This window comes from Mustela nivalis (assembly GCF_964662115.1).
Source record: "Mustela nivalis genome assembly, chromosome: 10".
NCBI classification, from domain to species: Eukaryota; Metazoa; Chordata; class Mammalia; order Carnivora; family Mustelidae; genus Mustela; species Mustela nivalis.
The window spans coordinates 101,616,195-101,629,595 of record NC_139029.1 but is presented as its reverse complement, the minus strand read 5'-3'; the positions used below and the strand labels follow the sequence as shown (position 1 = coordinate 101,629,595).

Below are 13,401 nucleotides of genomic sequence, written 5' to 3'. Positions count from 1 at the left end.
CCGGGGGAGAATCCAGAGTACTCTCACAGCATACAGTCACCAGGGAAAGCAGTCCCCCATCCAGAGGAACCTGGGAAGGCAGTGAGAATGTCAGCTACCCTCTCTGGGGAGCTAGCACTGCCTTCTGACTCCCTGACTGTAGGGTACTGGCCTGGATGAACTATCACAGACACCCATCGCAAACTCAGGCCCCTGCCCAGAGACATCAGAGCCTCTCCCTGGCCAAAGGAGCTGGGTGGAATTAGCACCTGACCCAGAGACTGCCAGGGATCTGGAAAGCTGACACTAAGCTCATTTCTAAACTAAAGGTCTCTGGCATGGTGTCCGTGCATCCTGGGGGCACAAGAGGAAAAATATCAGATTGCTTTCGTATTTATCTATTATCTTAAAAATAATAAATGAGAATTGTTAATATACCAGTTGGTAGCAATAGAAATGAGAGCATTTTATTTTTGGACTTAGTTAAGTTTGGAACATTATGAGGTCCATGGTAAAGTGCTTTATATGCATTCACTCGTTTAATACTCTCCAGTGAAAGAGGCGTGATTATTTCCATTTCGCAGATGAGGAAGGTGAGGCACAGAGGATGAGATTGTCCCGGGGCCCTATGTCTGGTAAGCCGTGGATTGGTGATATGACCCACCTGGGTATGTAACATGGGAACAAATATATATCAGAGGCATTAAATCGAATAATTTGTGCTGTTACGAGTTCATTATCTAAATGGTTTGGAGACTGTTTCTGTAGGCCCTTATGCCCCTGGGGCTCTCGAGGAAAGCTTCCACAGATATACGGGTCCTTATTCTAAGTATCCGGGCGTCTCGAGGCCCCTCACATCTGCTCTCACTTACAGCTGTTCTGCAGGCATTATCTACAATGTGAGTCACCTTAAAACAAAAAGGTATTTCTAGACTTTGCTTTCCTTTGATCATACATCTTACTTGCTCTGGTAATAATTAGAATTTTAATGAGAAAGGGGGAGAAATGGGGGAATCCAGAGCATTGAGTGCATCTGAATGTTCAGCCTGACAAAAAACTGAATTCATAAATGAAAAGAGAGGTGGGGGAAGGCGGCGGGCGGAGGGAATCAGTTTTCCTCGGTGTGGCTGCTATTGTGAATGCTTGTGCATGTGCCCCCCCCACCACCACCGCCTCCCCTGCTGTTGTTCCCTGGGAGCTGTGATTAAGCAGGCAGAGGTATGGATTATTGGGAATCAGCACCCAGCATTCAATACTGGTTATATAAGACCAAGAGGCCCTTCTTCTGCCTGGACAATCTCTTTCCAGGACACCTCACCCACAGGCATTACAACGGAGATTGGGGTCCTGTTCCTACATGGATTCTCCCCTGCCAGAGATGGAAGGCAGTGAGCAAGGCTGGTAAAGAGCAGAATTAGGCCAGGGCAAAGGTGACTGTACAGGATTTGCCCTTGTAAAATCACTACATGCGGCTTGAACTCAGCCAACCCACATAGTCTGAGGTTGGGAAGGACAGGTTCCTGTTTGGGCTAAGGGTTCTGCCAAGGGCCAGATCAGCTCCGATGTGCGCCTTCCTACCCCAGGCCTGCTGGGACCAACCCACCAGGACATGTTGCCCTCTAGCAAATCACAGGTGTACGAGTCACCTTCAAAGCCTTTTTCCCACTCATCTTGTTTGAACCTCAACACTGCAAGGCAGATAGAATTTTGATGGGCAACTCAGCTGCCTTTTGAGTCCTGATCCAGTTCTCTTCATATTCCATATGGCTATCGTGCACTAGCTTCATGACGAGAGAGAGAGGCAACCCTCCAGAAAGGGAGAAAGCCCCCCCACCTCCCTCCCCCCACCAAATCTCTACATTCTTCCTCCCTTTTTTCTTCCTTCTTTATTTCCTCTTCAGCCTGGAGAGTAAGAATCACTGCCCTAGGGTCACACTGGGGCCCTTCAACATTCATCTCCACTGGCTTTAAACTGTGTGACGTTAGCAAGTACTTAATCTCTCAAGCCTCAGTTTCCTCATCTGTGATATGGGTATAATAAGAGCATCTACCTTCTAGGGTCATTGTGAGGTTTCCGTGAGATCCAAAGTGCCAGGACAGTGCCTGGAATGTAGTAAAAAATAAAATAAATACTAGCTGGTCCTATTAGAATCACTCAGCTCTGCCCAGTCTAGTCTTGAATACCCCCTCGTCTGGAAAAGTTTCATTGGCAGAACACCTGCAAGCCAGGAACACTAACAGACAGAGCTTTAATTTTGTCATTGCAAATAAGGAACTACCTTACTCGCAGAAAGTATACAAGTATTTCATATATAGGTACATGCCAAGACACAATATGTACTACATTAAAGATCTCACATCTCTGAGTTTTTCTGTCAGTACTCATTTGCTTGCTACTTGTCCAGTTTCTTTGGGACCATCACCAGCCATCTGGTGAGCAGGAGGGAGTGCCAAAGAAGTAAAAAGAAAATCATGGAAGAAAAATCAACAATTGAGAGGACATGCTATGGTTTTGCAAAGTTCTCTTGGAAATTTGGAAAAAGCAAGTCCAGTCCATTACTCAATATTAGGTGTGAAACATCTTTATTCAGGTTTCAGAAGAATCCAGTATTCCATGGGCACCCAGTTTGGGAAATCATATTAGCCAATTATCCAGCAGCCTCCAGGAGAGCAAACAGCTGCACAGTTAAGCTTTGGAAACACCCCTGGTGACCTGGCATTGCGAAGGGGCAGGTGGCTTCTAGCCCTGGCAGAGGACGTAGACTTGGCTGAGTGCTCAGACCCTGGGCAGGTAGCTGAGGCGAGCACCAGCCCCAGAATGACCACAGAGCACATCCGTCCACATTGCTAATTGTGTGAACCTGAGCAAGTTACTTAACATTCTTCCAACTTTGGTTTTCCTCTTTGATTTCATGGGGCTTCTAAAGATTTCTACTTTATAGAGTCATTATGAATATTAAATGAACTAAGACTTTGGGCTTTGTTCCTGGTCCATGAGAAGGGCTCCCCAAAGGTCAGCTGCTATTTTTCTTCATGTGTTTGTTTTTCTGGTGGCAAATAACACCGAACAGACCCAAAGCTGGGCCCTCTAAGACGGAGAAGGGGGATACCAGACCACAGGGCAAGGCATCCAAGAGACCTCAGGCCCCTCTTCTCAGGGAAGTGAAGAGCTCCCTGAAGCCCACGAGGGCAGGAATTTGTTTGTCACCTTCAGTGAGACTGTTTGCCAGGGGTAATGGCTCATGGCCTCCTTCCTTCCCTGGAAAATGCTGGGTTATTAATTAGCAACCTGGGGCTTTCTTATCTCCCCTTTCTCCAAAGACAGAGGCCTGGCGCCCCCTCCCCTTTTCCCCACCCAGAATGTTAGGATTCATCAGCAGCTCTTATCACCTGCTATTGTTCCCATTTTTCTAATAGGTTTCCATGTCAGGAAAATCCATTTTATAACAGTAACAGGCATTTTTGCTAACAGATTGTACCTGAAAAGATAAACTGGGGAGAGGAAGTGAAAAGAAAAGGACCATTTTGTCTGCTTCCCTCAAAGCTGGAGAAAGCTGGCTTCAGGGCTTCTGGTAGACCCTGGGAAATGGGTTACCGGCTGCCCTGTGTGGGATAGGGGCCAACCTGACCCAGGAGCCCGCATTCAGACACAGAACAAGACCCAGACAAGCACACCCCAGAGATCACACGGCAAGAAATGCAGAGACCTGAGAGCCTGGAGGGAACAGCACCAGGTCTAGGAAGGGAAAAGACTCTGGGCAGAATCATTCATATGAATACCAGTAATATTATTTGTTATTTCTTTTTACATGGTCAGCACTGTGCTCCTTATATTATCTCCTTTAATCTTTACTGCCTCTCTAAGAAATTAGTATGCACCTCTCAAAGATAAATTAACTCAGCTTAAAGGTGTTATTAACTAAGTAACTTCTTCAAGGATACATTGCCTTACACGAAGGAGCGAGGACCTAAACCTGGGACTTCTGATGCCAAAGTCGGAGCTTCTGAGCCGGGCCCCTGAGTGGGTTGAGGCAAAAGCTGGAGGAAGCTGGGGAGGCATTTTTTGTTATAATCAGGAGAGTGTGGGACATGTCCTCTACTATTTGGCCTGATCCTCTGTGCCTGCGGGTAGAAATCTGGAGACTAGGATTCTGACCAACCTCATCCCCCACCTCTTTCTTCTTCCCTAAAAAGTACAGACACTGGAGGTTACCCACCAGGTGCTGGGCCCATAACCAGTGGCCCCTGGAAAGACCTTGTCCAGAGATAGATGTCCCTGAGAAATACCCAAGAGTGCGCGCATGTGTGCGTGCATGTGCGTGCGCGTGCGCGTGCATGTGCGTGTGTTGGGGGAACAGAGGCTATTCTGTTCCCAGCCTTACAGACGTGGTCCATTAATAATAAACTCTGCCATGGCTTGTAAATTTATTAGAAGCTGGTGTGATTAAAATTCAGGGTTGGGGGGGGGGGTTGCAGGGAGCCTTTGCTTCCATTCCTTCTTTCAGAGATCCAGGCTGAACTGAACTACCGATGGGGATAATTAGCAGAGTCCAAACAGAGAAGGAATTAATGTCCCTGAAAAGCTGTGATGAGGAGAGACAATGCCGGGCTAATTATGGCCGCACCAGCTTTATGACTGGGCTTTATGACTGGGCACTGGCTTCCACCACCATTAGGGGATTCAGAGATAAATCGGAGACTAATGTGGAGAGCTGTAGCTAACAGAGCATTGGAATTAATTTAGCATTTATTAGTATTACTATTTTGGCAGATGGTAACTGTAACTTTCTGCCTGATTAGTCAGGGCTTGGGGCCTCTCTGAGTTGTGGACATCAAGGCTGGGGTGATGGGGGGAGGGGCAGACAGAGACCCAGAAATGTTCCTTCCCTCTACACCCCCATTCCTGTTTACACAGGCAAGCACTGAAAGGAGCGGTCTGTGGTCTGTTCAGGCCCACACATGTAGCAAGAAAAACAGATCAGCAAGAGAGAGAAGGGAGATGAGACAGTGTTGTGTACCTAGAGCATCCACAGCTGGATATCCTATTCACCTCCGCTTTCAACATCCCCTTGGATGAAAATTCCTAAATGTGACTCAGTCCTCTGGTGCTCAGAGACCTTTTTTCCTAAGCAGGACCAGCAGGGGTGCCATGGAGCTGGATCAAGACTTTCCCTTACCCTGCTTTTTTCCCATGTCAGACAGCCTTACTCAGACCCTAAAGAAACCTTGCCAGGTGCAGATGCCCCAGTCTTAGTCCTAGTTTTCTGCAGCCCTGTGCTATACCCTCAACTCTGTGGACAGAGGAACAGAACAGTTAGAACACATCTTCCATACTGGAACATGGAGGGGATGGATTTACCATTCCACTCTTAAGGTTCCCACAGACAGAAGTAGAAGAAAACTTCTAGAACTGTAAACCTAAGTGCTCTATAGCTCCTAGATACTTTACCCTAGTTCTAGAATCTTAAAGCTGAAGACACGCCATAAAGTCAGAACATCGTCTAAGGGATGTACGTTCTAAAGGATCCTCCACTGCACCTTTCCTCAAAAATGGCAACATCTGCGGAATGTCTTCCTGCCAGCAAGGAATGAGGGAGTAATGATTAGTTATAGAAATAGGACATTTGTCTTTTGATGAAATGCTATGCGTTTAACTTGCCATCACAGGCAGGAAAATTCTAATCTGTGCTGTGGAAGGCCAACTTCAAACCAGCTGAATGAATCACAGAACATCTCCAGAGTCAGTAGAGAAGTGAACCAACAGTAAGTACATCTCATGGCCACAAGTAAGGCCAAGAATAAACATTCCTGGCCTTCAGCTTGGTGGGGACAGGGCAGCTCAGGGTCTCCCAACAGTTTCGGAATTTTTTTGAAATACCTCTGAACCTTTGCTTGCTACCTCAAATCCAGAACCCTCCTACCCACACCCAACAGTCTTCACTTTGGCCTAGGAGCAAGTTCATTAATCTCCACAAGGCAAACAGCATGAAGAAGAAAGAGAACCGCTTACCAGTGTCCACTTGCAGGGGTGGGTGGGGGGTGAGGGGGTTTGTATATTAAAGAGGATAGTAGACCCTTCACCTTCAGAATGTTTAAAGTAAAACAGAACTTGCTTCTATCTGGGACAGTTTGTTCGAGGTGTTTCAAGTCAGGAAAGCGGAGGAGATCTGATTAAGGTTTCCTGTGCAATTCCTAGCACAGACCATGACATAGAGGAGGGTCCCAGGAAATGATAGTGGAGTCTGAATCTCAGTTGTTGAATCTCAGGGTGTTACTACAAAACCCATGAGCTAGAGACTTTCAGTAGGAGGAAGGCAGGGGGAAACATACAGAGAGCTAAAGAGAACTGAGCATGCTCTAGTTACTTGCATTTTTCATGAAAATACAAATGAAGAGATCCAACATTTCTCTGACTGGAGAATCTGGCAGTGGCTCTGGCGCGCAGGTCCCAAACTATATATCTCCCCAGACTTGAGCTCACTTAAACCCCAAGATGGCAAAGCCACTCTCAACCACTTTCTTTTGCTATGATCAAGGGTCTCTTGCTGCCTCCTCCTCCTCCCTTTCAGCCCCCTCGCTTGACCCCAGGGGGCGGGGGTGCTTCCTGAGGCTTGTGACTCAGCAGCCAAAGTTCAAGTCCCCCTAGGCTTGACAAGTCAAGCTCAAGCAGCCTACAGGGAAGGCAAGCTGATTCATCAGAGGCTGCTTGCTCTTGCTCCTCAACCTTCTCTTACTCTCAGCCTGGTCACCAGGTTCCTGTCGTTCCAGACTGCAGGGTGTCCCTCTGGAGTCAAAACACCAGGGCCTCCCTGTATCTGAAAGTTACACATACAGACACACACAGACACCCTTTCCAGTACACAGCATTTCTGCTCTGGACAGACAGGGGAGGAGGGCAGCAGCCTCCATCGCAGGGGGAACTCGACAGGTATGTTCTCACCCTGAATTACCCCCTTTAGGGTTTGAGAGTCAGGACCGGCATTAAGGCCCTCCACTGGCGGTGAATTGTTGGAGGAAAGGATGGAAGGGAGCTGGGTAGGCAGCCAGGAATGAGACTCTCTAACTTAGGGAAAATTGTGTGTCTAGGAGACACGGGAAGAGGGATGGGATAGCAGATGATGGCACCTGAGAACCAAAATCTAACAGCACTTGCTGGGCCTCCTCTATTCCGAGGTTCTTCAATGGGGAGAATCAACTTCTCCAGCACCCATCACCGCACCGTCCTCTGAAAGTTCTTCTTTAGGTCTAACCTCAGTCCCTTCTGCTGCAGTAATCAACCCATTGATCCAACATTGTCTAGGGCCAGGGAGAGTGCACGCAAGAGAGCAGGGCCCTAACCAGCCTCGCAGGGCTGAGGTGCGCTCCAGTCCTCCAAGGCTGCACACAATCCCCTCACACACAATCCTTCCCTCGGCCCACTCACTACCTCCCTTCTATTCATCTCCCCATCCCCTCACCCCCCCCCCCCCCCCCCCCCCCGCCCAGCGGCCGGGTTTCTAACCCAGGAGCTTGCCAACAGTTCTGACCTTTAACCTCAAGTGAAAACAGAGCCCTGGAACGTGCGGTTTCTGGGGAGCTTACCCCACCTGTACCTGCTCCAGGAACCGCTGCTCCAGTCTCTGGCTTCTGGTCCCTGGAGACGCGCGTGGAGACGAAATTCCCGCCTCTCGCTGCCCCTTCCTCCCTTTCCCGCGCCGTTGGTGCGGAACCACAGGGGCGACCCTCGCCTACCCCGAGGCCCAGCGCCACCGGGGTCAGGGTCGGGGGACGAGGAGGGGCGGTGTCTGCGGAGCCGAAGGAAGCCCGGCGCCTTGGTCCCTGCAGGATCTCCCCACCCCCACTCCTCACCCTCTCGAGGCTTCACTCTGCCCCCCTGCCCCTCCCCCTGGAGGGAAGGCGACCCGACGCTCCCTCTCGCCCAGGACCCTCCAGACGTCGGCATTCCGACAAAGAAGCCCGGCCGCAGCGGGCGAGCGTGGCCGAACGGCGCTGGTGCGGCAAGTAAATACGCGGGCCGGCGGGCCGCCTACCCTCCCACGGCTCCCGCCGCCAGGGCGCGACACGCCATTGCCGCTGTCGCGACTCCCGAGGGACGCCGACGCTGCGCGCGGGGCCCGGGCCCTGTGGGGCTCGGGCTCCAGACTCACCGGCTCCGGCGAGCTCGCCTCGGCTCGGGCTCCCGCCTGGGCTCGGCGGCCGCCGGGGCTGCCCGCGCGCAGTCCGCGCGGTTCGAGCAGGAGGCGCCGGCTTGGCAAAGTCGGCGAGAGGCACCGGCTCAGTCGCGCACCGGCCCCGAGTCCGAGTGAGTCAGAGAGGGACCGAGGGAGCGAGTTATAGGGGCGGGCGCGGGGGGGAGGATGCCGAGACACCCTCCCCCGCGCCGCCCCCCGCCCCCCGGCGGAGACGCAGACAGCCACTCGCAGCCGGAGAGAGGTACGGACACCAAGACCTCGTGCCGCCCGCAGACCCAAGTTTCTCCCTGACGCCAGGGGGCTCAGACCGCGTTCGCTGAGAGAACAAAGGGACGCGCAGACCGACAGACGGACCTTGGGACCTCGACACCCCCAAGAAACGAGTTACTTCGTCCGCCGGGGTGTTCCTGGTCCCCTAGTCGCTCCACAGACCTCTTCCCTGGCAGATTGCCCGCGGGGTGAGCGAGAAGAGACGCTAGGGAAACTGAGGCCCCCGTGGGGCGCCGCACCCCGGGAGCGATGCTTTGCGCGACATCCCCGAAGAGTCACACGGGAAGGGGCTCGGGGAGTCGCTGCCTCCCAGGTCCCCTTTCAAATCTCTCCGCTTGCCCTGCGGGCGATGGAACAGGGCACTGACTAGGGCTGGTTTCGAATCCAGGATCCTGAGCTGGAGTTCTCTGCCTAGGTTCCGGTGCTCCCGGGGCCGGTACTCTGGGAGGCAGGACCGCCAGGGTGAGAATCCAGGAGGAGAGGGGTCCTCGGATTTCCCGTTACCTGAGTCGGCCGCGCTCGGACTCCTCTCTGGGGGCTGTAGCTCGAAGCTCCGACAAGTCTCCACGTCCAGCCCGAGAGGGGGCGGCCGGGCCCGGCACAGCGAGGCCAGGAGCGCGAGAGCCGCCTGGCACCGAGGCCCCCCGGTCCCCCAAACCCCACTCATGCCCGGGACGCCCCGGCGCTTCAAGCAGCCGCCGGAACCCGTGCCGCCGCCGGACTGGGGCGGGGCGAGGCTGCCCCAAGAAGACCCTCCCCGCAGCGGCCCCCTGCGGCTCGGTTCAGCTTTTAATCGCTTCCCCGCAGGGTCTCCGCCCCTCACGTGGCATCCCGCGGCAGCTGGCAAGTCTGGCGCCTCACCGCCGCCCCCTCTACACCCAGGGACAGGTCTGAGTCCCGGCGGGATTCGAGGCAGGGGAGCCCGGTTGTCCAGCACCCCGGAGGGTGCAAGGCCCAGGAAAGGGCCTGGCATCTGACTTCACATCCACTGCCTGGTGTGACCTTGGCCTATCTGAGCCTCAATTCCCCACTCTGTAAAAGGGGTATAATGATTAGGAGGGCTTCACGGACTGCCTGGGAATATAAAGATAGTGTTCGTGAAAACACTGGATAAATTGCCACATTCCACACAAGTGGCAACGAAATAGAAAGAAGAATGACCCGGCTGGGAGTAGGAGAACCTTGGCCAAGGTTTCTAACGGGAGAAGTTAGTCACACTAGCCCCAAGTCCCAGCTTCGGAGGCAGAAAACCCTAAAACTGCGGGGCTATTTGAACTGCAGAAAGACTTTCTGAGCCCCGCAATCCTGCGGTCCACGGTACCCGCACGTTGCTATGGCAACGGGAGGCAGCGGCCGTCTCTCTCCATGGCAACGGGAGGGGAAAGTTTCTCGCAAATAGGAATGGGGGGCATTTCAAGAGGGAGCTCCGCTCCCGCCAGACCCGTCTCCCCACAGCGGTGCAACGCCACCGGAGATAATGCGTCTTGCTATTAAGCATAGCCAGGGCCAGAAAGCCTGAAAACTAAACGGGAGGGTTGAGGCTAGACTTAAGGCAGACTTCCCCTCCAGAAACTGGGGCGTACGGTCTAGGAACAGGTTGGCGGAGGGGCTCGGAGGCACCTCACTCAGCCCTGGTGGTCTAGGGGCCGCCACCGGCGCGGCCCTGCAGGGGACCCTGTCACGGAAGTCGCGCGTCCTCGGCTTGTCAGCCGGTGGGGGCCCCTTCCCGTGTGCGGCTCACCCGAAGGTCCAGGCTCAGGTCCCTTTGCCTCCCCCGAGCTGGGAAGGAAACTTTAGCAGGAGCCCCCGGAAGCCGCGGGGCTGGTGTGTACCCGGGTGGCTGGTGGGGGAGGAGGGTCTTTCCTCCTAATTATCACGCTAATTGGAAGTGGCTCCGGCGGTGACTCACGTTCCAGAGGGAGGAGATTCGGAGACCTAGCTCCTGGCGGTCTCCACAAGCGCCATCTGCGCCAGCCGCGCTAGCTGGCCCTTGGACTGGAGAGCCCCCGGCAGCTAGTGCCCGGAGTACAGAGGGTCAAGCTGAGGCCTCAGAGGACCCAGGCTTAAGCTGGTTTTTGCTCTCGGGAAGGGCTCCATGGCTCTGTCCACGGTGCTGAAAGCCCAGTTGGTACAATCGTAGCGAGGGCGGAGGGTTAGGGAAGGTGGGGGGATGGGCAGTTGTGCCGGGTTCACACCTTCCACCCTGACCTCCGGAGCCTGCGATGGGAGAAGGCTAGAAACTCAGGCGGGAGGGACCGAGGAAGCGTGGTCCCGGGGACACTATGCAATCCAGGACGCCTTCCTGAGGGAGGTGCTCAGTTGCTGTTCCAAGAACAGGGGAGGCTGTGGAGTCCCCGTTCGCCGCCACCCCCCCCCCCCAGTGCTTCACGAACCCACCTGAGGAGCCCAGAAGCCCTGTCACCTCCTGCTCCCCCACCCAATACAGAACTCAACACCGGAGAGGCCCCCTTGTTACATGCTCATTAGTTGTTTCCGAGGGAGCAGGTTTGTGTTTATGTAAAATACAAATGGAGAAGAACTGCTCTCTGCCTATGTTTATGGCAACTCTGTCACTCCGCGGCGATTTCTCCCTCCCCCTCCCGAGTTCCTGAGGAAATTCGCAGAACAAAGAGCCTTGTTTTGCCTTTGCAGAGAATGAAAAAGCACAGGACCTTCCAAGGGGCCAGGCCTGTGATGCAGGGAAATCAATATTTTGCTTTACAACGAGTGGGAGAATTTGCATCTAAACTGAAGGCAAAGGAGCCTGTTTGGAGCAGAGCAGGTGGCAGGAGCCGAGAATTAACAGATAATTTCTCATTGTTCCCGGATTCAGCCTCCACAGTAGGCGAACGGTTCTGCGGCTTCTCTGGCGCCCCAGCAGCTCTGGACCTGGCATTTCTCAACAGAACAGGGAGGAGTTTCTGCTCTGACAGGGCTGCGGGAAGGGGCTGGGGCTCCCAGGTCAGTCAATAACTACTGAATTTTGAGTGTGTGAATGAGTGTGTATGAAAGAGACAGAAATGAAAGAGACAGAGCTAAGCAGAGACACAGACAAGAGAAAGAGGCAGAGGATTAAGACATATAGAGACAAATATAGAAGACAGAGAAGAGAAACATAAGACAGGGAAAGAGGGGCAGAGCGACCCATACAGGCATAAAGGGGCACTCATCCAGAGAGATCAAAGAGAAACATTTTTTCCCTTATATTGGGGGGAAAAAACCCACCTTAGTTATCTTCTTTGCCTTCTCTCCCTGCCCTCCAGGTTAATGCTGATACCTGCTGATACTTGTGCTCATGCAACCAGCCACAAACCAACCAACCAACCAACCAACCAAACAAAAAACATATAAAGGTGGGAACTATTCCTCTCTAAAACCCCTTTCCCTGACAAGCCCATTCCCATATGAAGAGACTAAATTCAGACTCCCAAGGTCCCACCCAGACCTGAAGAGGGAAGGAGGTAGAAAGAAGTAGAATTGTTGCCCCTGAAGGCTATCTTCCAGAGAAAGACCATCTGAGTTCAGTTGAGGGGTGGAGTGGAGAGGAGGAGGAGCAGAAACAGCCCTGCATAGTGGCAAACAAGGGCGCTAGGCTGGGCCCCAGGAGGCTGGGTTCCAGGACTGGTGCATCAAACCAGCCATGGGGCAGTCTCCTCCCTTGTCAGGGTGTCAGTGTCCTTATTTGTAAGATGATGGATGAGGAGCTCTTCAAGGCTCCTTCCAGCAACAACATTTTAGGGTTTTACGTGAAGAGAACGGAGGGGGCTGGGTGGGGAAAGGAGAGAGGGGCAGAAGAGCAGTTTTCCTGGCTTTAGAGAAGAGGGTGTCCAGACTCACTTTGGGCTTCCCCTCCCCTATTGCTCTCCTCTCATCTTCAACTGTGGCTAGAGCTTCCTGAGTCTGGGCTCCTAGTCCCCAGGCCAGACTGCCCAGAAGCAGGGAAGGGAACTGGAGGTGAGGTGGGATGCAGAAGGAGAGTAGATTTGAAGCAGAAACCAGAGCATCCCACTTCTCTGCCCTCCTTTCTTCGGAAACAGCCAAAGAGCACATCCCCTGTCCCCACCTCAAGTCTTCTAGCCAGTGGCCCGATTGCCCTTGGACAGGTCCTCTACTGTGCTCTGAGAAGCAATGGCCTTTTGAGTTATGCTACAAATAAAGTAAATTAAAACAAAATAATCATTTCTAAAAAAAAAAAAAAATTAAACCTCGGTAGGAAATTGCTAATGCTGTAGGCGAGAAGAATGAGCTCCTTTGACATGAGTCGATGTGTCATATTGTCTTTCCATCTCAATGCAATTTCTAAATAGGGAGCCCTTTCCCCATTCCCTCCTCCCCTCCAAGCCCCCAGCAGAGATGTAAAGGGAGCAGCCTGACGTTCACAGCCAGATTGTCTGACGTACACGGAGAGACAGAGAGAAAAAGATACAAGCGTGCTCATGGCTTTGTCAGGTGGATTGGAGCCAAGAGGACTCTGACCCAACCTTGAGGGCCCCGATCTCCTGTCCCCACCTCCCCCATCTCCTGCTTAGTGAGGCATGTGGACGCTTTGGGCTGGGTTTTAAATTTGCTCTAGGAAAGCAGATATCAGTTGAACCTGTTCCACTGCTGGAGGAGAATTAAGTTGACGTTCTATATTGGGGATTGGGAATATTTTACATCATTATTTAAAACAAACACTGCTATGGAATCCCTATGAGGATTCTACCAGAACAGCTTTATCAGCATTTCCAGCAGTCACCCCCTGACTCCCATCCCCTTGCCAACATAGCAACTCTGGCCAAAGCTGGGTGACTTCTGCAAACCATGCCATTCAAGCCATCAGAAGAGTTTTTAGGAATTCCTCTTTGTTTGAAAAGATGCAAAGGACATTGCAAAGCACTGCATCAATGCCCAGGTATTTCTGAGAGTCCAGTCTTGCTTTTATTCTAAGAAAGGTTTTAACAGTTCAAACTTCCTGAGC

At 52.6% G+C, this 13,401-nt stretch overlaps 1 protein-coding gene across 4 annotated transcripts in view; it reads right to left on the bottom strand.

Moving 5' to 3' along the window:
* SYT6 (synaptotagmin 6) overlaps positions 1-9,392 on the bottom strand; it is a 54,973-nt gene extending 45,581 nt beyond the window's left edge. For 2 of the 4 annotated variants that reach the window (XR_014299312.1, XM_082685252.1), the window contains exon 1: positions 8,946-9,392. Coding sequence is in view for 2 of the 4 variants with exons in the window: in XM_082685252.1 (XP_082541378.1) it covers positions 8,946-9,108 (163 nt within the window). In the remaining 2 variants the exon portion in view is untranslated. The remainder of the gene's footprint in view (positions 1-8,945) is intronic. The other 2 variants (XR_014299313.1, XM_082685251.1) reach the window with 1 other exon arrangement.
* Positions 9,393-13,401: the final 4,009 nt, after the last annotated feature.